This window comes from Lepisma saccharinum, chromosome 16 (assembly GCF_977018435.1).
Source record: "Lepisma saccharinum chromosome 16, izLepSacc3.1, whole genome shotgun sequence".
NCBI lineage: Eukaryota > Metazoa > Arthropoda > Insecta > Zygentoma > Lepismatidae > Lepisma > Lepisma saccharinum.
This window is the reverse complement of record NC_139244.1, coordinates 54,960,034-54,985,160: the sequence shown is the minus strand read 5'-3', so window position 1 is coordinate 54,985,160 and position 25,127 is coordinate 54,960,034. Positions and strand designations below refer to the sequence as shown.

Below are 25,127 nucleotides of genomic sequence, written 5' to 3'. Positions count from 1 at the left end.
TAATATATTTTCAGTTCAATAATAATCTTTTTAAATCAATTGTTCACTATAAAATTCCCCAAAATTGTTGTCAGTAACACATTAACACTATGAATGTGCTTTAAGGCTTCACAATTTACACAAGTGAGACAGGCTCTCACGGGTTACATTTTCTGGGCACAAATTGCACTAAACTTATCCAACTGTGTTGCTTATGCCATATTTTTAAATGATGCAATATATCAACTGGGCATATGAAAAGCTACAGCAGCCGCTTAGCTTACCGTTCTCTAAGAAAAGGTGATTAGGTGTTCTATTAATATGTTATGAATATTAATGTCATTTTAAATATAGACAATCAGGCTGTCATGTATAATTTAGAAAGATATGTATGTCATGAGTACATATTACTGTACTTAGCTCATGCGGTGTATACACATTGTAATTATGATGTACAACATATTATGTTAGAAATAAATAAAGCACATGACCCATTGTGGGTGCATCTATCTGATCCTGGAGCCCGCAACCAATGATAGCACTCCATGTGGGACACTTCTAGAACCATCTAACACGTGGAGCGGCATCAATTGAGCTGAAAAGGATGAAGTGGAAAGATGTGCTGCGGTGTGCAAGATTTCAGGTTTGTTGTAATATAAAACTCTGAACAGCTAAAATCTTTGTAGTTGCAAAGTGCAATTCAAAATACAAAATAATGTTCAGAATCTATGACAAAACTACAGTAAAATATCTTCTATAGATACTATACTCTGCTTTATCTGCAGTAAGCAATAAATTCCCTCAGGAGATAAATAATGCCCCTGTGATTATTTATTCTTCCAACTGAAAGATGTATATTCCTAAAGCAAGTTATGTGATACTCAAAATTTAAGACATTTAATATCTCCTGGATGCTGCATATAAGTCTAAAAATTGGTGCATATCCATGAAAAATACAGGGAAACCCTATGCAATCAGCCACTAACGTAGCTTTCAAGAAAGAAGGCACAAAAGTCTTGACTAAGGTGAATGATTTGACAATGCAGACTTCTGAATGTAACAACACTCAGATATGTACCCTCATATTTACATCAGTTTCACTTGAAGTGAAAAATTATTGCTTAAGTAGACTTATATAAGACAACTTTAATTTTTTTAAAAATTGCATTCGGATAAATGTGGACTTCAATAATATTTTTTACTGAACTTCCAGCATTATATTTATTTTATTATTGAATATAATTGCTACTCTTCCCCTCAAATCTGTTCTTCACAATTTTTGTACATGTTTATGCAGAATTACTGTGTAATGATCATCTGGCTTTCTGGGTAAATTAGGTCCATTTTTTTTTTTTTTTTTTTGTGGAAGTGCTCTCACAGCTGTAGAGAAGATGGATAGCTCCAAGTGTGAGTGGTGCAATCAGAATCTCACCACCAAAGGTTTCCGGTTTAAGCCTCTGCCTGGGCAAGTGGATTAATGTGCTATAATGAAGAGTGTAGTGATACAGATTCTTGCAAAGAATAATAGACAGATACCTTGGGTATCATATGTGTGCCATAAGATAATAAGGTGACACATATTGGGAATATTTTTTTTAAATTTTGGGCAAGAAAAATATTATTTTGATTGCTGCAATATCTGTGGCACTGTTGAATTGCATCTTGCTTTTCTTGCTATCTCTTTGTAATAATAATAAGAATGAATGGTAAATTTCATAATTCAAGTTTAAGTAAAAAATTTTCACTAGGTATCATCATAAACAATTTCCTCCTAACGATGGGTGGACCTATGGGACTTGCTCCCGTAATTATATCATTAATAAATAATTCTCATCTGCTAACACACAGTACTTTCATGACATCATGTAATCAAGGAGACAACTCTGTAAGTTCCAAACTGGCCACATAAGTAATAAGAGAACATTGGGATGTTGAGAATCAAATCATCATCATCATTTGAGGGAAAAAAGGCTTCTGCAGGTAGATGGAATAGCAGTATCATCTTTTTTGGTTCCTTTTAACTAAAGTAAATGCCTAGTAATAATATTAATCACCACAGCGTAAACACAAGGCGTATTATTTGCACTGTAGGTTTTATACTGCTCTCACACTAATAACCATTGTAGTGTGACTTTATCAAAATTGGGTGAACAATCCACAGGTAAAAGGTATCATGTCAGTAGCGCTCCTGGCTAGATGATTTGATAGTAGTACCACAAAAAGGTCATTGCAGGTCTATTGCATGAGAGCTCAGCCCGATTGCTAATAATAGTAAATTCATCTGTTTGTTCCTCTGTCTAATTTATGTTCATAGAAGGGAAGATAACTTTCACACAACAAACGTAACACTTTCAATAAAAATTATGCCCAAATATAACTGGAACTGAAGTGTTAACTTTACACATTGTCCTGCACCTTGGCCGTGCGGTCTAAGGCATCAGGCGTTGGGTTCGGGCATGGAAAGTTTGCTGGTTAAAGTCTCCTGGAGGAAGCGTAACAACTTCTTCTCCTGAGATTTCAGCCAGTGCATGGGACCGGTGGTCAATCACCATAATGAGGAAATTGGGAGTTACGAATGAGTAGTGTAGCCCGATCATTAAAACCTACAACAACTGGGGGTTGGTTCTGCTGACCACATGTCATGCTGTAACTGGTTGGATTATCACCCATCTTGGCAGGTGGGAGTGAGGGTGGGTAGTCCGTAGGTAGGCCTTGGCCCTCAATTGCTGTTCCGCCATGGGTTATTATTATATAAGCACATATATTTCCTTTCTGTTCATTTTACTTTATTCCTTTCTCTTTGTATGCCATAACAGAAATAGCCAAACAAAAACAAAAAAGTGATAAGTTTTGAAGATGAAAATCAACACAAGACTTGGCAACATAACCTAATGATAAGCACCAAGCATCAAACCATTATTTCTAAAAATATATATAAATTGGATATTTTTATATTGCACTCTGGTATTAATGAACTGTTATACATATAAGCTCTAGTGTTGTTGATCAACTAAACCAGATGGATTTTCTTAATTAATCAAATATTAATAATTTTAAATAGTGTTTATAATTTGGAGCAAAGCAAACTAATAGCACTGTTATTTTTATTTTTTTTACATATATACAATGTAGTAATTTCTTTCTAATAATTCCATACACTATGAAGAGCAACACACACAATTTTTTATCGACGTATATCATCCCTTCAGGTGGTGGAGTTATGCAAGAAGGCAAGAAACACTACTTCATCCTAATGACCTGTCAATCATAGATGAAAAAGTCTACCTCACCAAATAGTGTACAGATTTTGCCCAAACAGGATTCGCTGAGCAAGTATGTTCCCTCCACCTCACAAAACATTTTAATCGAACAGATTCAATTACACTGACAGTCCTAATAAGCACCAAAATTTTTATGAGTAATATTGAAGCTGTTTATTTCACAGTTAGACACTTTTTAATTAACTCATAATTTAAGTTTTCTGTCATCTAACATCCGCTAGTCACCATGAATGAACATACACCTGAAGCAAAATGACTTCGAACCTCATGTGAAATCTGCCATAGTAAGAGGTCTATCACTTTGTAGCCTTGTATCTAGTGTTGCTTTGTTTCGAACATGGAATTGTTTCTGAATGAACGTATCTGACAACAGTGTATTACTGCTGATAAGAGAGTTCATTTCATTTCGTATTGTTAGTTGACACAGGAAGGGTGACTTTCTGCTGTAGTGTGTGTGATAAATTGCTGTGTTTTCGTGCGGTGCACTTTGTGTTGGATATTTTCAAACTGTATTGACTACTGTACAGGTGTATTTGTGATATGCCGGGAAAGTACTGTAGTAGTGTGGAAAAAGCATTGTTGCATGGCAAAGTGAAAACGTCCCGATAAAGACGATATATAAAAAAACAGGTCATGCAAAATCAATCATAATGAAGGTACCGGTAGCCAACAGAGGACTGCCTCCGACTGTCATTCCAAAGCACAAGTTCGGTGGTGGGAGGCAAAGAAAAACAACCAAATCTACAGACGCTCTCCTAATGAGAGAAGTAAAGAAAAACCCTTGACCGATAGCGTCAGAACTTAAAGAAATGCACCCGAGTCTGCTGGAAAACGTTAGTGAGGTCAGAAGTTATTTTGTGGCGGGTGTATTACATACTGTAGTATTGACATCCCAAGTTGACAAAGGAGAACATTTTCATCTACAAGCGAAGGGAACAAATAACTGTACACCTTAATTCTTTCTCTTATTATGCCACATTCTTTCCCTTACTTCATTTCTTTATTATTTTCTACTCTATATTGATAAGCCGAGGGCAGTGCAGTTGCATAGTTTTGTCTTGTCTCCAATAAATATTTATTATCGTATTGTTATACAACAATGGAGTGATTGTGCTGTTAGGTCTTCTTTAAATACACATACATATAGACCTCTGGAAGAAGGGGGCAGGGGGAGGTCATGCACCCATTTGGAAAATGGAAGTCAATCTAAAATTACATCTCACACACATAATTTGGTAACAGTTCTGATTGTTTTATGATTTTTTTTCAAATTCTCCTAGCAGAAAGACTAATAATCGTAGAATTTTGGCAATCATTGTCACACGAAATTTGAACCTTCCTTAAAGTAATGAGCACTGTTTGGATTTCGAAAAAAAAAGTTATTAATGTTGAAAAAAAAATTACCTCATGCAAGCATGTGTGCTTCTCATGGACAATTTATTTTCCATTGACAAGCAACTGTTAGCAATGTAGACTAGTGGGAATTAATGTAGAAGTAAATTGGAACCTTAGTAGAATGCATTTAAGGACTTCATTTTAATGCTAAGAGAACCAAACCTGGTCTGCCTAACTACGAAAGCATATATTGAACAAAATCTTAAGTAATAGCTAAAACTCCACAGTAAGTGTTAACAGACATAAATCAAAATCGAACCATGTTAAAATTGCATTTGTAGCATGATGAAATCGCAATAAAACAAAAGGAACTTGGGCCCATAATTTCATTTCAGTCACAGTAATATATACTATATATAGCATATACGTTAATTATTGAAAGGGTATTGCAGGAATATGATGACTTCAAACTGAAGAAAAAAAAAAACACATTGCTTGCCTCCCCTGGAAAAAAATCCTTGGGACATTCATGGGCACATAACAAATTAATGTTAGGTAGAGCAAATTTTCAAATATTTACTGTCATTTTGAGAGGAATTTTGCACCATGGTTACATATTATAGTACAGGGGCAGCACCCAGTGCACCCTGGCACGATTGCAGCACTGTACATAAGCACTTCGTGCATCTAAATTTAATAAACTGGAGTAAACAAACGCTTCCTTACAACAGTTTTAAGTGACGAGATAGTTGGCCATGGTACACCTGAATCAATTTTCCACACTGTGTTGTAAAGTAGTACAATTAAGCAATGGTTCATACCAGTAGCGTACGCAGGATTTCATCAAGGGGGGTGTTATTTCGAAAACTTTCTACAAATTCACATTACCATTGTTTTATTATACTTTAATTAATAATAATAATAAATTAATTAATAATTCTTATAATTAATTAATTAATTAGTTTAATTACTACTAATGCAGCTACTATTTATGAAAGAAATAGAACAAAATTACATTTCTTTTGTTTCTTTGTTACAAAATAATTCTCTAGTCAACGGTTATTTGTATATGATAAGTGAGACATTTTAAGTGTGAAGAAAATCCATAAAAACAAGCAAATATATTAAATTTATTGAAATAATCGAAATATGAAACTCATTCAAGGAGCCACGCTGGTCTAGTCTGACAACTTCGTGGGATATCCGGGTTCGATTCCCGGAATTGGTTGGAATTTATCCATCCTTGTCTCCGCACCCAGCCTCATAGCAATGGGTACCTGAGAGAAAAACCCTGGGGGATGAAGGCTGCCGGAGCATGGTGCTGATCACATCACCTGCAAAATAGTTCGAGATCGAGAATCTTTGGGGCCCACCACACCACTACGTGTGCCTTCATGGCACAGTGCTATATGCACGGGGGAATTTACATTATCTTTACATATGGAACTCGCCCAGGATGATGAAGCACGAGAATACATGTTGCTAAATTCCACTGAGTCTATGTTTTCCTTGAAAAGTAAGTATATAGACATTCCAACACATTTATCACTTCTAGGTGATTCACAAAGCACTTCTTCAACATTATTTAATGATGTGGATATAGACTCAGCATCACTTGAGAGTTCACAAGGGGATGTGAAATCAGTACCGGGAAGAACGTTTACAATAAGGACGAAGCAAGGAATTTTCACAATTCTCGCGAAAGTCACTGCGCGAGTTTTTGCAAAAAAAATTGCAAAATTGAACTTTGCGGCTGCTTAGATTGTGTTTGGAATGTTGTGCTTTTCTTCATGCTGCATGGAAATAATAATTCAAATTATTATTATTATTATTATTATTACTGTCGCAGATCTTTGACTGTGACAAATTAGCCATTTTTAATTTTTTTACAGCATTTTCCATAATATTTCAAAAGCTCAAGGGGGGGGTTTAAACCCGGTAACCCCCCCCCTTGCGTACGCCACTGGTTCATACCATACCAGGAATGTTAGAGGTCTCTTTGATGTATGTAACAATAGCACGTGTGTCAGCAGCCTTGGTTCCAAAGAGTTTTGAGTGATAGATTTATTCTTGACATTGAATGTAACCAGGTTCAAGTCCTGGGTGAGGCATGGGTGTGTGTCTCATCATCATTCACCCTCATTATCAAAATGACAGAAAAGCAATGCAAAATAAGAAAAAAAATATAGACATGTGTCATAGTCCATGGTAAGTAGTATAAAGCCTGCTATTCTGAGTTTGAATTCAATTTAAGGAATGGAGACAGTATGAGGTTGTATCATCATATATATATATAATCTCATTCTCAACATTGAGATTAATACAATGTAGTGAAATGATATAAATTACAACAGAAGGAGTGATCGTTGGTTGATTTTATGGGAATGATGTTGATAACAGCATTTACTTTCTTCAGCAGAAGGCTATATATATAAATATATATTCTGTAGGAGACATATCCAAAAGTAATAATAATAATATGCAAAACTCTAACATTGTGACATTACCAGGGTTTGAAAATCCCTCCCACTGGGTTGCAACACTGCACAGTTGTATCACTGTCGCGCTTTTCTATTTACTGTTATGTTATGGGTGCTTGGTCTGGTGGTATTAGCATTTGCACATGTCTGTTTTCTTCATCTTTTGAGCATGCATATAACCATTACAAATATTTAAAAAAGGTGAAAGTATTCCAGAATATAAGAATTTTTTCTCTTATGCAGGCCCACATTTACGGACCAAATATTTTGGTTATTTCTGGTTTACACACCATGGAACCAATTTTAGGGTACATAAAATAATGAAATCCGTAGATAAAAAAAATCCAATGTAATTTTGGAGGGGGTACACTTAGTCACCGGGTCAATATTCCATTAAAAATATATATGATATTGGTGAATGGGCATTCTTAGCAGGGGAAAAAAGGAAGATGTGCCCACAATAATCCATTAAAAATGTGTATCTAAGTTATTGATGTGTTATACAGCATATGCTCCGAATAACTCGGCCACAATGCCAATGTACTGATGAATCATACAAATGTCTTCCGTCAATAATTCAAAGTAGTGATGTATATGCTTGCATGCTTCTATATAAATTCTATTAAAAATAAACAGTAGATCACACACAAAGAACTGTCAACAATGATAAAATCTGTCTACTTCATTTGGATCATATCACCTTCATTTATCTGCCTAGGCATTGAAAGTAGGAAATGTCGATTCAAGAAAACAAAGTATTGTGTATGGATAATGGTGTATGCACACTATATCTCGTAACTCTCTCCTATGTGTTTTAGTAACAGATTTCCAAGTGCATAGTTCAGGTGTATATATGAAACCTTGTGAGTCTATTTCCTACAAGTTCTATTTCTTACACGTTAACTGATCTCCAAGTCTAAAGACATGTGTTCACAATTGCTGACAAACACAGAATATAGTACAGAACTTACCTGGAATAATATTGGCACCCATCTTTCTTGTTGTTCTTGCCAATGATAATCCAATCAAAGCACAATCAAGTAGTGGCTTAGTTATGTGAGAGTACAGATGAGCTACCGAAGCTGTGAATGCAGTGATATCGTCAGTAAGGCAGTGGTCTGCATTTTCAATCCTCCCATCCAAATTTGATACACGATAATATGTCTGGTTCTTAAAATAAAGTTTATAAGCGTGATTAACTAATCTCGTTCTAAACGCCAGTGCAAGTTTATTCTCCAAGAAACGGATCATAGAATTAATGAATGTAGCTGGAATTGCAACTCCAAACCATTTCAAAAGCATTAATGAGAAATTTGATACGTCTTTTCTAACAATGTATTTGACAATTTGTCCTTCAAGAGAAGCAACGTATATAGATAAAAATGTTCTCGTAACTAGAGATAGCGTATGTAGTGAAAGAAGACCAACTTCTACAGTCCACAAGCCTGGAATCATAACTTTCGCTAACTTTTGAAGTTGTAGAAAAAACTCTCTATTTACACCGGGTGATCGTTTTTTACTTGGAGTTTCTGAGTTTTCCACAACCGAATCATCTTTCGGAAGTGTTGATTTCCCCCTTGTGCTGATCACTGGATTGTTATTGCCGTTAACCACTTCAGCATCTAGTTTTGAAATCTTTTTCAAGTTACTAGTTTGTTTGTATAGCTGCTGAATATATGGGTGGCTTATCTTTAATCCATATAGAATCACAGCCAAAACTACAGCACTCCTGGTTAAATGTTCTTTGCGAACATGATATGTTTTGTCCAAATACTTGGAAATTATAGCAGGCATCTTGCTTTGGAAGCACTACCACAAATCACTGGATAAATACGCGTAATCACTTGAAGATTATATTTTCACATTCACAACGCATCGAAATATCACACTCGAAACACGAACACTATTTGCATCTGAATCCTCCAGCATCTCACAGCAGCAGCACACACTTTCATCTTATCACAACTATAGTAGTCACCTGACAGATAGTGAAAGCAGCAGCTGCCTTGCTAACAGGGTTGCCAGTCATCGCTAACATTTTATCGGTCCGCCAAGTTAATTCGGAGTTCTTACTCGAGATGTCGTAAAAACAATAACTTTACGTGAGTCTCTATTCAATAACCAAATATACACACTGAAAACTCGAAACATTCCATTGGCAAGATGGAATGCTTGATTTCGGAATATTTTAAACTTTGATCGTTCGAAATACATATATGTACTTATGGACGTCCGCAGGATTTTTTCCAGGGAGGGGCAAGGAAGGTATTTTTTCCAGAGGGGGCCAAGATGGCATATTTTTCCCAATAATAGTGTTCATCCCTCAAAAAAACATTGCTTAAATTTGAATTTATCATGTTCGTGCAATAATTAACACACATTATTGTGGCTGAAATTAAATTATATGTGTGAAATATGTAATTTGTTGTTGACTTTCGTTTTCCAGGGGGGGGGCACGGCCCCCCTTCCCCCTTCCGGACGCCCATGTATGTACTCCCACGATAAAGCACAGGATCTTTACAAGGATGGACATCATCGTAAAGGAACACTTCACGCCTTCTATTTTTTTAGTGGTCCTATATTTACTAAGTTTCCTTGGTTTATCATTGCTTTTAGGAACGATGGACTTAAGGGAAGTTATGACTAGGATGGACGATATCGGAAATTTGATATTCCGATATATTGCCAAGAAAATATCGTCACAGACGATACGATTTTTTTCCGTATCATGATATCGGCGATAGACGTCATATATCGCCAAATATCGTGAAGATATTTCTCTGACACGATATATACGCTAAAATATCGTGACTATATATAGCAAACATGATATATATCGCCAAATATCGTGACAATATATCGCCGACACGATATATATCGCCAAAATATCGTGACGATATATCGTCTAGTTGTCACCTAGACTATATTTTTTTCAATATTGCAATATATCGTCTGGACGATATATCGCCCAGCAATGTTATGATCCCACCCCCTGCGTCCTGGACACACCACTAATATACACAAATGCGATTCCGCGAGATATATCACATGAGTTGGTGTCTTAGGTTCACTTTATGCTAATCGGGACTGGACCTACAGTTTAAAGTGGGATCCGAACCACTATGTGCCTCCACTGGGTATCGTACCCGGGACCCCTTGATTACAAGGCGCCCCTTCTCGTTTAAAAAAATATGAATTTATTTTCTAAAATATTAAATCACGCCTACATTTACATTAGGTATACACAAATATGAAAATACATACATGTAATTTGAATCAATGTAAAAACTAATACGAAAGTTTAAGACAAGAGACAAACTGTAAAAACATTATATATTATATTTACGTATGAAGATACATTTACTGCAAAAGCTACAATATTGTTAAATGCCCAATGCGATTTTTCATGGAAACAATTTCTTGTGTGCTAATTTGGTCAAGTCTAGTTTTCGAGCTTGATCGTTTTCGATGGTTAACAGCGCCAGTTCACTCGATCTCACTCTTGTCATTGTGCTTCTGAAGTAATTTTGCATCAATTTTAGCTTGGAAAACGACCTCTCAGCTGATGAAGACGTCACAGGTCAAACACAGGATTGATACGTCAGGAATGCTATTAGCCAGAATTTCGTTTTCTATCAAGAGGAATTCTGCAACTTCGCTGATGTCGACTTCGCTGATGTTCGACATGTTTCTTCTTTTGATTTCGGTTGACACTATATTCCGAAAGCAAATAATTTCTTTAGCTATAGAAATTAGTAGCGGATTACAGTAACTGCCTCTCGATGTGTTCCGTTAGGGCTGTGGAGCTTAAAATGGTGAAGCTTTCTTTGATTTGCTTCATATCCTGAAATAGTTTACCTGATTTACTAGAATATATAAAGCACGGTAGAAAACCTTTACTTTAAAACAATCCAATGGGTCGAGAAAGCCAATTTCTGCTGTTCGTTGAAGAAGTTTTTTTTTCCAGTTTGGTAGAAATTTTAAGTAGGGGCGGGGAGCGGTGAAACTCAGCGTTTTCAGAGCATTTTGTTGCCTGTCGTCTACTCTTCGGTGACGTAAACTATTCAGCTAATGAAGGTTTTCTTCTGATCTGGTAATCCACTTTCTACTTTTCTAGTGATTAACATTTTCTGTTTGCAGTTGGAGGAGCATAAAAATATAATATCTTCGGTTGAAAATTTATTTTTCGTCGAAAGGAAAACTTTTGTGAACTATCGGTCTTTCATTCTTACTGCGCCCCTGAAGCTCGTGCGCCCCCCCCCCCCACCCGCACCGGGGGTTGCGGGGGCGTTATATACGCCACTGCACCCATGCCTACGCTGGGATTCGAACCAGAGACCCCTGACGACGTAGCGCGCTGCTCTAACCACTCCTCCACCTGGGGAGGCTCTTGTAATGTGAAAAATGTCAGTAAAGCGTCTCATGTAAAAAAACATTTGTACTTATAAAAATTACAAGCAAACCGCAACATTTATAACCGGGAGGAACATTTTAATCTTGAAATAATCCAATATTGTATATCTTCAGTTTCAGTAAAACGTATTCTGTCACGAATACTTGACAGGAGATACCCGTGAAAATATAAAATATTCCTACGGACTTCAAGCTGCAGTTTCTAACAAAAGATATAGAGCTGCTGGCAACCATGGCGTCAGCTGAGGTCCTGCAGAATAACTGAGCATGCGCATAACTCCCCTGCTCGGGGCCATCACGTGAATGAGGAACTTTAATCCTGTCATGTTACCGCTGCTCTGCGAATACGAAATTAGCTTTGAATGGCCATGTCAATAACAGCAAGAATTCGTGGTGTTCAATGATCAGTGCTCAGCAGTTTTCTTTCAAAGGAATAGCATAATGACTTCAATGACACTGTTTCACTTGTTCAGAACGAGAAGTGAATCGACAAAAGCGGAAGTAGGTAAAGGTTGTAATTGTACAGTTAATCGAAATGCTGCTTATCTCACATTGCAGTTAATTGTGAGAACCGAAAGTTCATGCAAGGTTCTTGTTTATTTCATATTATTTTATGCATCAGTGGCGGTATAACGACCTTCTCTCGGAACGGTATGGATGATCTCTTTTCTCTTTGTTGTGTGAGTTTGTTTGTTTATAAGTCCACTTTATGCACAAACAGGCTAATTCGGACTGGACCTACAGTTTCAATTGAGATCCAAACCGCCTCAAGCCTGTATCGGAGCCGGCAGCCTTCCATTGCAAGGCGACGACGTTACCCCTATACTAGGGATGCCCAAATCCGGATTTTCTAAAATCTGGAATCCGGATAGTAAAAACGGAGAATCCGGATTTCGGATAAAATCCGTATTTCGAATAAAATCCGGATTTCGGAGGGCATTTGTGATCAGTGTTGTTGCAGTAGTATTGTACAAAGTTCTTTGTTTCGGCCAAACATGTCCACATTGCTCGATGTCTCCGTATCTGTTGTAGCAGTTGCACAAAAGCGACATTTTGATAGATTGGACAAGTTTGCGCTTCAGTTTAATGCGCAAGCACTTTCTGACGCCTAAAGAATATAATCATTTGCATCTTCTTCCTGAGATTATATGATTCGGAGCTGAAACAATGAAATTGTATACAACACAAAATGTCATATATATTTATTTCTGCTTTCGACCAAACTTTTCTTGCTCTCATGCATGGGTGGCGCGGGGAAAAAGGTTTGAAGGGGTTTTTCAGAACCCCTTAATCCTCCGCATCTGCCATGTTACGTTATATGTATAACTTTGTTGTCACATTGGAGTAACACCGCTGTCATTGAAGACAACAGACATTGATCGTATTAGGGGGGGGGGGGTCGCTACAATTATTATCATTTTTTTGTTAAAAAAAAGTGGTTAGCACATCGCGCTGCGACGCCAAGAGTCCCAGGTTCGAATCTCGCTCGGGCTTGGTTGTTTGTGAATGTCCATTCGTCAATTTCATCACTCATCCCCATCTTCGCAAATTAGCCAAGAGGCACAAAACGCGAAGTAAAATAAACTAAATCAATCAATCAATCGTCTTCAGATAAACGAATAGGTATATTTTTCCCGGTGGGGATCTGACCTATGATAGACCTGTGGTTTTACCTCAAATAGAACAAAACTATTCCAAGGTACGTCTTAATTATCTCACCTCAAAAGCTTTAAATTTAAAGCAGCATTTTTACAATATTTAGGATTTGGCTCCACTCCTCTCCTAAGAAACGCAATATAATTTCTAGGCATTTATGTGAAGCTTTTCTACCAATATATATATCCTAATATTACTGCGAGTTAGTTCCCTCCAAAATATTTTTTCGGCAGAGTTTTGAAGAAAATTCTACACAAAGGTTCTACACCCGGTGGAGACACATAGTGGTTTGAATCCCACTTTAAACTGTAGGCCCAATCCCGATTAGCTTATATGTGCATAAGCACCATGAGATCATGTAGTTAACGTGCGACAATTAGATATCTTAGCACCTTCTTACTGTATGAGTAGCACTTTACGAAATAGCAACTTGTAATTCAGCAAGTAACGATATCCGGGTCTCCCTTATCGCACATTACTAGAGCAACCTTGCGTTCTGACGTCAGACGAGGAATGCCTAGGTTAGGTCTGTTAGGTTTGGTTCTATTAGCATAAATACACGGATTTTTTCATTTATGCTAAGAGAACTAAACCTAGCTAGCATAACCTAACAAGTTAGGCATTTCGCCTAACAATAAAAGCATTCTCCGGTGGCGTCAGAATGCAAGGTTACTCTAGTGTTGTCAAAAAAGGGCGACCCATGGTATCCATAATGTCTGGAGGAGAGGGGTGTTACAGCATACCCCATTTCAGGGAAGAGACTCAACAAGGATGGCTCCCATTCCCTTTTAAGACGCCACTGGTCAATACTGCATAGCAAAATCCATTGCACTTTGGCAAGACAAAGGTAATTTTATCACTGGGATATTTCCCCCGTTATCATTAACAGAATGGGTCCAGGACTTGATGATGACCTGCAACTTCAGGATGTGACGCATACAGTCATCACGTGAAAATTCTGATAATCGAAAATATCAAAGTCCAACCTTAATTTGTGAAGTTGAGATCATTGTTGCCAACACATATTGCAGATTTATTACTGAACTATTGTGCAAAATTTCTTTCTATCTTCCACAGTATGCTTAACGGATATGTTACATAAGAAAAGAATTGACTAATGTTTGTTTATACAGCATGATTGAAATTGGCTCATATTGACAGTTTGGTCCCTGATTTCGTTTGTCTCAAGTAGTTTTGGTGTGGTATGTGATTTTTTAAAATTTTGATTTAAGTCCACTTTATGCACAGTGAGGCTAATCGGGACTGGACCTACAGTTTAAAGTGGGATCCGAACCACTATGTGCCTCCACCGGGTATCGAACCCGGAACCCCTTGATTACAAGGCGACGGCGCTACCACTGCGCCATCGGTGAGGCCCTCGTATGTGATTCGATGGTGGCAGTGAATAGATTTATTGTCTGCTGAGAAATTACTGAGACTAGAAGAAAAACACTGCAAAGTCCATGTAAAAAATTATGAAGATATAGGATAATTTTCTAAACTAAATATATGCTTACAGGCCGAAACCAAGTGTTAGGTAATAATCAAAATCTAATTATTGATAGCAACTCGTTTGAACCAGTTTCTAAATTCAAATACTTAGGAGTAATATTAACAAATGAAAATGATATTAAAGAGGAAATAAAAAGTAGGCTTAATTCAGGAAATGTATGTTACTTCTCTCTTCATAAACTTTTGTCTTCTCGTTTAATATCTAAGAAACTAAAAGTTAAAATATACAAAACAGTAATTTTGCCTGTAGTAATATATGGGTCTAAAACTTGGTCCCTTACATGGGCATCCGGAAGGGGGGCAAGGGGGGGCCGTCGCCCCCCTGGAAAATGAAAGTTTACCAAAAATTATGTATTTCACACATATAATTTCATTTTAGCCACAATAATATGTGTTAATTATTGCATGAACACCATAAATTCAAATTTAAGCAATGTTTTTTTAGGGAACAACACTATTTTTGGGGAAAATGTGCCTTGTTTGCCCCCCTGGGGAAAAAATACCTTCCTTGCCCCTCCCTGGAAAAAATCCTGCGGACGTCCATGGTCCCTTACATTGAAAGAGGAACATAAATTGAGAGTATTTGAAAATAAGATCCTTAGGAAAATATTTATACCTAAAAGGGATGAGTAGATAGGTGAGTGGAGAAGGTTACATAATTTAGAACTACATAATTTGTATTCATGTCCAGATATTATTAGATTATTGATTAAATCAAGAAGACTTAGGTGGGCAGGCCATGTGGCACGAATGGGAGAGGAAAGAGGAGTTTACAGGATTCTTGTTGGGAAACCTGATGGTAAGAGACCTATAGGAAGGATAGACTAAGTGGAGGGACAACGTTGAGATAGACCTAAAGGAAATCGGTAGGGATGGAAAAGAGTATATACATCTTGCTCAAGATAGGGACAGATGGAAGGCCTGTGTTGCTGCAGCCATGAACCTTCGGGTTTAAGAAGGCTAGAGAGTTAGTTAGGATAATTTTCTTGTGGATTTCACACACATAAAAGTTATTTAGTTATTGCTCAACGAGTATCCAGACATTTTGGATTATCCGGATATCTCTACTCAGATATTTTGGTCATCCCATGATACTGTAAAAGATCAAAACATAGACATAGGGTAGGGATACTACTTTATTGTCTAAAAGTTTCAGTAAGGCTGAAACTGTGAAAGGTGAACAAAACAATGTGTCACAGAAAAAATGCACTTCCTTGATTTTAAGTCCCTTTTATGTCGGGACCAGACCTACAGTTTAAAGTAGGTTCCGAATCATCGTGTGTCTCCACCTGGTATCAAACCCCGGGACCTTGATTACAAGGCGGCGACGTTACTACTACGCCATCGGCGAGGCACGTATACATTGTTAGTGACGCTCGGAAACAGTTTCTAGGAAAGAAAATGTCTGGATTTAAAGGTAGGCTGCGAAATTTCCAAATCGTATGGATGAGAGAGCGTTGTAGAAGTTGAGGCCTTGTAGTGAAATTTTGCACACATAAAATCATTGTTATTTATTCAAGTTACAAATTGAATTGCGCTTTTTAATAATGAAATTAACATGCATATTCTTTCTTGCATACGTGAGCACAATCATCTCTCAGCTGGTATAGTACTCAGAGCGGAAAGTATATGTAATCGCACACTTTTTGCCACTTTGTCCCCACACTATGCTAACCTTATGTACAGTGGAATCCATTAGTATTACCGTGCAAATTGTCCATCACCATGTTCGTGCGCTTTATTTGACCCAATAAGAGCTTCAAAAATTAAAAGAAATCTCAAAACAAGCTGTTGACAACTTCTGCACCAGCATACATAAAATCCATCATTTAAAAACATATAGGATGTTAGAGAAAAAATAATGAAAATAGCCATGGACAATTTGCCGTACAATACTAGTGGATTCCACAGTACTAGTTCTCCCCTTCGTTTTAGAACGCAATCACCGACACTCGGTAATAGGTAAATTGTTCATCCCCATGTGTATTCATATTTTTTAATGCCAGATTTTAGGATTGGAAAATAAACGGCAATGAAGCGAAGAACAACTTCTGAAAATGAAAGTAGTGGTGGACAATTTGCCTGCAACTTGCTGTACGTAGGGCATATTTCGAAAGTAAATCTGGTGCAACCAAGTAGATGATTCTTTTCGTTACTAGTTCTACTGAACATTTATATTTCTTAGATCAATAAATATATCTCAACAAGTTTACACTAAAATGCAAAAGTATTATTTTTAAATTCAATACTTCGGCAGCATAAATGAAATCAATTTTAGCACTAGGAAGTGCATATGAGACAGCAATAAAAATATTGTGAAAATAAATTTAAAGCTATTTTAAGATTTCTTCTCATTTCAAGTGCATGAATTTTCACTTCTATACTACTTTTCAAAGTAGTTAATATTTTTCGTATTGAAATCTAGTTACCAGAAATACAGACCGAAGCTGTTATCAGTATGTACTTTTTTTTTTTAGGAATTTAATATTAGACATGCGTTTCTAGTTCATTTAAGATGTTTTCTTTGTTGGTGAAACTTTAGTTATATCTAGGAAGCGTAGCTGTTAACAAATTGATGGACCAAACTACAATTATAGCTAGATATACAGGGCTACAAAAGAAAAAAGAATGGGAAGGTCTCTTGAGGAAGGCAGAGCATTACTATTGCCATAGTGGTGGGCGAAGAGTATCTCAAAATCTTGTTTCCTGTCCGATGATACCAAGCAAATTACGTGTGTGTTTGGACACACATGGCACCTTTTGCACCTTTTATATCTTCTCAAATTCGAACATTCTTTTTAGAATAGCCCCGTATTGCTTGGTTATGAAAGCTTACACAATTTATATGTCCATAAAGGCATGACAAAATCCCCTAGATATAATAACAAATTAGGTGAGTCGGAAACTATGCTTAAGGCAGTTTGTTATCCAATGAGGACTTTAATCCGATAGCGCCATGAGTTTATCTTCATGCATATTGACGCATCATCATCTGACACTTATCTTCACATTTTTCTGTTGCTTTATGTAATGCAGGGCAAATCTGATAAGAGATCATCGGCATAACTTGCTTTTAATAAGTTTAATAATAGGCATAATCATATATTTTGTAACACAGTGACGTGGTAGATAGGGCAGGAAATATTGAACTCAAACGTAATTACAACTTATTTATGTGGTGACCTTTGCCATAAAGCCAAATAACAACTCAAGCCTTCGTGGGTAGTGGTTAGCGCAATGTGCTTCGATACCAGGTATCCTAGGTCAAATCCTGGTAAAGAACGAATATTTTTTGTCTTTTCTCATCATTAATTAGTAAATCATTCCCATCGCCATTATTAACCTAGAGAGAGAGAAAGAACTAACTGAAAATAACCAAAATACAATACAAATGGCCAGGAGTTATACTAACTCAATATTAGTGACAGTAGTACTACGCTAATATTGATTGTTAATTGGATTCAATCCTATGCGCTAACCAAGTATTCTACTATGCTCGCGAGAAATGCATCAATATGAATGAAGATCAGGGTGTGAAATTCAGGGAGGGGGAGAAGGGGAAATTCCCCCACCAACAAGGGTTTTTGTTGTAATAACAAACATAAACAATTAGTTTGGGAGTCGAATATTTTTTACTGGAATAATATCAAAAACGTACACAAAGAACGGACAGCAAGGAGGCCTCATCTCTCAGGATGCTGAACCCAGAAATTAGTCTGACTTGTTACTTCCTTGCCATTTCTCACCACCTGTCGTCAGCTACCGCAAAGTATAAACATAAAACACGTAATAGTATTTAGATGTGAATTTTATGTATGGAATTATTATCATCTTAATGTCTCTTAATTTTTGCGCTTCCTCTTTTACTTAGTCACGCACATACTGCTCATGCTCATAGCATTAGTATTATATTAAAATCTTCAATTTGCAATCGAATTTTAAATGAAGGACAGTCCATATCATATATTGCATATTTTATATCTCTCTCTATATAAAAATGGATGTGTGTTTGTTCCAGCAGAACTCTCGAACGCCTGGAGCGATTTCAACCAAACTTGCAACACGTATCACTTGCAATCTCGAAAGAAATACTGTTGGGGTAAGACACCCCTGGCACCCCTAGGGGGTGGGAGGGCGTGACATGTAAAAATAATCGAAAAAGACCGATATTAGTATGGAATCCATAGTTTTCGGCGTCGATAAGATGAATATGGACACTCCAAATACCGTTCAACTACAAGCCACCCCTGGCACCCCTAGGGGTGGTGGTGGGAAGGAGGTGACATGTAAAAAATCCGACATTAGTGTGGAACCCATAGTTTTCTGGGTCGCTAGGATGAATAGTGACACTTCCAATGCCATTCAACTCCAATATACCCCTGGCACCCCTAGGGGTGGGGGTGGGAAGGGGATGACATGTAAAAATAATCGAACACGACCGATGTTAGTGTGGAATCAATAGTTTTCTGGGTCGCTGAAATGAATAGTGACACTCCCAACGCCGTTCAACTCCAAGACACCACTGGCGCCCCTAGGGGTGGGCGTGGGAAGGGGGTGACATGTAAAAATAATCGAAAACGACAGATATTAGTGTGGAATCAATAGTTTTCGGGGTCGCTAAGATGAATAGTGACACTCCCAATGCCGTTCAACTCCAATACACCTCTGGCACCCCTAGGGGTGGGGGTGGGAATGGGGTGACATATAAAACGACCGATATTAGTGTGGAATCCATAGTTTTCGGGGTCGCTAAAATGAATAGTAACACTCCCAATGCCGTTCAACTCCAAGACACCTCTGGCACCCCTAGGGGTGTGGGTGGGAAGGGGGTGGCATGCAAAAATAATCGAAAACGACCGATATCAGTGTGGAATCCATAGTTTTCGGGGTCGATAAGATGAATAGGGAAACTCCCAATGCCGTTCAACTCCAATACACCTCTGGCGCCCTTAGGGGTGGGGGTGGGAATGGGGTGACATATAAAACGACCGATATTAGTGTGGAATCCATAGTTTTCGGGGTCGCTAAAATGAATAGTAACACTCCCAATGCCGTTCAACTCCAAGACACCTCTGGCACCCCTAGGGGTGTGGGTGGGAAGGGGTGACATGCAAAAATAATCGAAAACGACCGATATCAGTGTGGAATCCATAGTTTTCGGGTTCGATAAGATGAATAGGGAAACTCCCAATGCCGTTCAACTCCAAGACACCTCTGGCACTCCTAGGGATGAGGGTGACAAGTGGTGACATGTAAAACGTCCGATATTAGTGTGGAATCAATAGTTTTCGGGGTCGCTAAGATGAATAGTGACACTCTCAATGCCGTCCAATTTATGTTTATTTTTGCTCTTGGAGGTGGAACTAAAAATGCTGTTCATAAATTGTTGTTAAGTTTATATTATAGTGAATTTGTAAAAGATATTACTTTATAATTTGTATACTGTACTTATACTTTTAAATACCTGTAAATAAAATTAGTTACATTTTACTCTATAGTTAGAATTCATTAAACACCCGGGCAACACCTGGTAATCAGCTAGTATGAAATAATTTGATTATTTATTAATTGACACATATTTAATGACTATATATACAACACAGTGCTGAACACAGTGCACTACGACGCAAGGGGTCTCGGGTTCGGACCCCAGCCTGGGCATAGGTGTTCTTTGTGATTGTGCATCTATTACCAAACCATTTGGTAGATCTGGATTTCGGTATGACACAGGCCATATTTATGAATATTTTAAAGGGGTATTATTCCTAAATAATGGATTTATTATAAGGATTGTTAAGTTAAGTGGTATACCTATTCTGTCACCAAGATGTGTTTGTGTGTGTATATAGACAATGTAGTGTCTAGGTGTGTGTGTGTACACGTTGTACATGTAAATGTAACATCATGATACTACCTTCTGTAATTGGAGACCTGTCTCTGTTGAAGGGAAATAAATAAATAAATAAATGCTGATCATCAGGATTAGTCAAAATAGGTATAAAAGCGACGGTAAATAAAGAAAATGAACTGAAAATGAAATCCTAAACTAGTAAAATCACAGGCCTGTCGTATGTTCGATCCCGCCCACCGACAAAAATAAATTTGTTCAGCTGAAGTAGGTGAGAGAGAAGAAGGGAGGTTCTCTTTAGAAACGCAGTATTAGAATAAGTATAGTTTTAAAAGTGCTAGACAACGAAACGTCCACTTAGCATTGCGTGCTAAGGAGTTATACTAATTTCACATGAACTGAGAGATAATTAAGGTGTATATAATGTGTACATATTATGCTCATGATTGATGATTTAGACATTGTATCGATCATGGGCGCATATAGGGAGGGTCAAAGAGCTTACTTGACCCTACCAATTAAAAAACTGTATTTTTATTATTTTTAATTTTTATTATCTCTTTTATTTACAGCTGTTTTCTATTCTGTTTTTCCTTTCTTGTATCTTCTTTCTGACTTTAGACCATTTTTTCTGTCTTAGTAACTCTATGCTCAATCTCTCTCTTCTGATCATTTTGTTTTTCCATGATTTCCCTCCCGTTTCTATCTAAAGGGAGGTTATTTCAGTCGTTTACCGCGAGAGCATCGGCCGCTCGGCGGCCCCTTCATGCAACAGGTCCCAGCAAATTGCGTTACAGGAAGTCCGTAACAGAAACAGCTTGCATTGTAATGTTTCCACTTTTCACAATTACAGTTACAATTACAATTGAAATAAGCACGTAACTTGTCGCAAGGATGCTGGAAAAGGTGTCCTCCCAAATACAAATATTTCTGGCACCTTATTTCTGACATCTAATCTTAGATTAGACATCGCTACTTTATCCTCAGTTGACAGAAAGGGAAGACAGCATCCCGGCGCATAAAGCAAACCGAAAATCTCTATCCGGATTCATTACTTCTTTTTCTCTCGCCGGCCCCCTGGCGGATTGGTTAGCGCTACGACGCCAGGGGTCCCGGGTTCAAATCCTGTCCTGGGCATGGATGTTTGTGAGTGTCCATTCATCAATTTCATCATAACATCACTCATCCCCATCTTCGCAAATTAGCCAAAAGTGGCACAAAATGGGAAGTGAAATAAAGCAAATAAAAATATCTTATTTCACATCTCTCCTATCTCTTAAAACGTTGTTTGAGGATAGCACACAAACAGGATGCAAATTTTGACCTTTTATTAGACATTGTATACTCCGGCACAAGCTAAAGGGACCATTTTCGTCTGCGAGAGCATAGGTATGCGCAGAATAATTTATCTGTGGGTGCCTTAAGGGGAATTTCAATTATCTGGACAAACGTAGCCTAATTGTTCTAACTTCATGTTCCTTTTTCACATAAACTATTACATATATGAAGATGAAATTTTAACATTATAGTCTCTGAGTATTCATTATCACTTTATATACAAATCGTCAAAACGAACTTGTCAGTTTTACTGTTTGCCCTTATTAAACCACTATTATTATGACTACAAATTGCACAGATCTCCTCCTTAAATCCGTTTGAATTTATTTTCCTTATGAGTTGGGTTTTGATTGATACTGCAATGTTATTGTTATGTATGAACGTAAATAAACATACAAGCCTTGTGAGTTGAAGAAGGTTGCATTAGCAATCGAGGCTGTGCTCGGGAAGGAATAAGTGCGGGCCCATTTGTGGAGGAGTTCTGGGCCATTTATAAAGTTAAAAATATACTTCTCTACTACGTCAGTACTAATTATTATAGTAAACAATATCACATTGTTTTTGAGAGAGAGAGAGACAGAGAGCCGAACATCTCAAATGAAATGACATTTTACTTTTTTGAAAAATAAATATTTTCATCATTATTATAAAGGTAGTTTTTACATTATTTTTATTTTTCTGGGACACAATAGGAGGTGCCCAAGCACCCCTGGACCCCCTCCCCCCTTGCGCACAATGTGCGAAAGAAGTAAACAAATGACTGTCCATTTTAGTTCACGAGTTGTTTTTTTTTTGACACGGCTGTACATATGATCTCAAGTACTTATAGCTACTTTATTAAACAAAAGACATGAAGGATATTTCTATGTTACTGCTAAACGTCCTTTGTAAGACATTTATTGACATTGTCTGCGTGTATGGGCGACACTATCGTCGTTTATGCGCAGACATAATCACTGATTAGGATTTGTAAAGGTCATGAAAAATTTGGCTGTCAGGTGTGGGGTTCGAACCCACGCTCCCAATCGAGAACCAGAGCTTAAATCTGGCGCCTTAGACCACTCGGCTAACCTGACTGTTGATTGTAAACTATCCTCAGTTCATGCATTCCTGACAACATCGAGATTAATACATTGAGTATGAACTATCCTTTCGGAAGATATGAACTCAGTGGGGTTCACGTTAAGTGATTTAGCTGAGTTATTAATTAGGGTACCTGTTTGATCTCGGGACAACACCTCTCACTCGTTTATTTCGTCATTTTAAACATTCGTACTTACCTATTGTGCATTGCGAAACATTCTTTAAGGTGGGATTTTGCTTTTCTCACGAAAATAACTTCATTTTTTGACATTAACATTATTGTTCTTCCTTTTTTGCTTCCGTAACACACAATATGGCGGGCACAGCTTGAGTAGCGTTGTGGAATTCAGTGTTTCCAACCTTCTTAACCGAAAAAGCCCCACAAAACATTCACGCATAGCCCCAAACACCATTCACGGTAAGGTTAGGTTAGGTTAGGTAAACATATTTATAAAGAAAGGGTTCGTGGCAGAATTCAACATCAGAAAATCACGGCGTGGTTGGAAACACTGACAGGGGTTACGTCATCAAACCTACGCAACATCCGGTTCACGTAGAAGAAGCAAATAGAAGCAACGGCAATTGTGCGTCGGAGATATATTTCTCTTCAAAAATACATGAATTCACGGTGGAATAGATTCAACGATGAAAGAAAATACCTCCACGAACTTTGAAAATGCCAAAGAAACTCATTTCCGTAAGTAGTTTCTTCTGTAAAATTGAAGAAATCCGTTGTCCCGAGATCAAACAGTTAACCTAATTAGAAAGACATTTGTTAGTGGCTGGAAGTTGCGAGAAAATAATCTCTCGTTTATTGCAAGATTGCAAGGTAAAGGCAAATCCATAACCAATTGGAGCAGTTTACGTCATTATTGGAACCCATCATAGAAATACAGCGCTACATTTCAACCTGGTGGCTGAAAATTGAACAATTTTTTATCGCCATCCTCTTCCCCATGGTTTGAATAGTGCATTCACCAAATTTCAGAGTTCTACGATGCCTCAAACAGGCTACAGAGGACTCTGAGTTGGGTAACTTTAATTCTGGCCACTCGGTACAGTAGGTATATTCAAATTGTGTGGCGCCATTTTTATATAGAAATGAGAATATGGGTTACTTCATCTGACTTGCATTGCTGAATCTACAATTTGTCACCGGGCCTTCCCAGTGACACAATGGTAACGCCGTCGCTTGATAATCAAGGGGTCCAGGGTTCGATACCCGGTGGAGGCACATAGTGGTTCGGATCTCACTTTAAACTGTATGTCCAGTCCCGATTAACCTTACTGTGCCTAAAGTGGACTTAGACCACCAAATCAATCAATAAATCAGAATTTGACCCCCTTCTGTTTGTTCAAATGTGAAATAGAGAGAGAAATAAAAAGACACGAGAGAGAGAGAGAGAGAGAGAGAGAGAGAGAGAGAGTCTGTGTGTGAATAGGAATGAGATATATAGACGGATAGAAAGAGAAAAAAGAAAACAACCGAACGTGTGAGAGAGGCAAAATAACAGAAGCTCAAGGGAGAAATTAAGAAAATGACACAGACACACCATCACACATGAGAGAAATAAAATAAACGAAAAAGAACGACAGATAAAGAAATAGATAAATAGAAAACCTGGAGAGAAAATCGAAAGATAATAAAAGGTGAACGAGACGGTGTCGCGAAAGTTCCGCTCAGCGAAATATCCGCTTACACTTCTAAGAACCATTAATGACCCTCCCCACCCTAAAAAAAAAATCAAATATTCATGTATTATATCTATTTAATATTTGATTGCCATCACACGTTTTCCAGGCTGTGGACTGGCTAAATAATTGAAATACCTTTCATTTCAACTATTTAGGCGTGTTTAAAATCTGTTTATAAAAACTTCATTATTTTCTTGCTAGAAAGCTTTGCCATAACATCGGTTCATCGAGGTTGCTGCAGCTTTTGTAAGAATGATATCGCTCTGAGACAAAATCTAATGTTGCTTGTTTCTTCGTACCTCTTTACTGTGTTCACGATTCTTGCATCCAGCTCTTGGCAAGCAGTTTTCCTTCTCTTTCCCTCAAAATTTAACTGTGATCTCATGTACAGTGTCTCTCAAAAGGTTTAGGACAACGACATTTTAAACTAGGCAACCCAATTTACACAAGCCGTTGGTGGGTTGCGTGCAGAGTTAGGCTCAATTTCAGGGTTGCCACATGCACAAT

General features: G+C 37.6%; 1 protein-coding gene and 1 non-coding gene across 2 annotated transcripts in view; both read right to left on the bottom strand.

The window, feature by feature from the left end:
* The window catches only part of Abcd1 (ATP binding cassette subfamily D), a 95,142-nt gene extending 86,096 nt beyond the window's left edge, over nucleotides 1-9,046 (bottom strand). The window contains exon 1 of the mRNA XM_083138202.1: nucleotides 8,047-9,046. Coding sequence (XP_082994328.1) covers nucleotides 8,047-8,869 — 823 coding nt within the window. The 5' untranslated portion in view covers nucleotides 8,870-9,046. The remainder of the gene's footprint in view (nucleotides 1-8,046) is intronic.
* Nucleotides 9,047-22,834: 13,788 nt separating this feature from the next.
* TRNAL-UAA (transfer RNA leucine (anticodon UAA)) lies at nucleotides 22,835-22,918 on the bottom strand. Its single transcript has one exon. It is a non-coding gene; the product is annotated as a tRNA-Leu (tRNA).
* Between the last annotated feature and the right edge of the window lie 2,209 nt (nucleotides 22,919-25,127).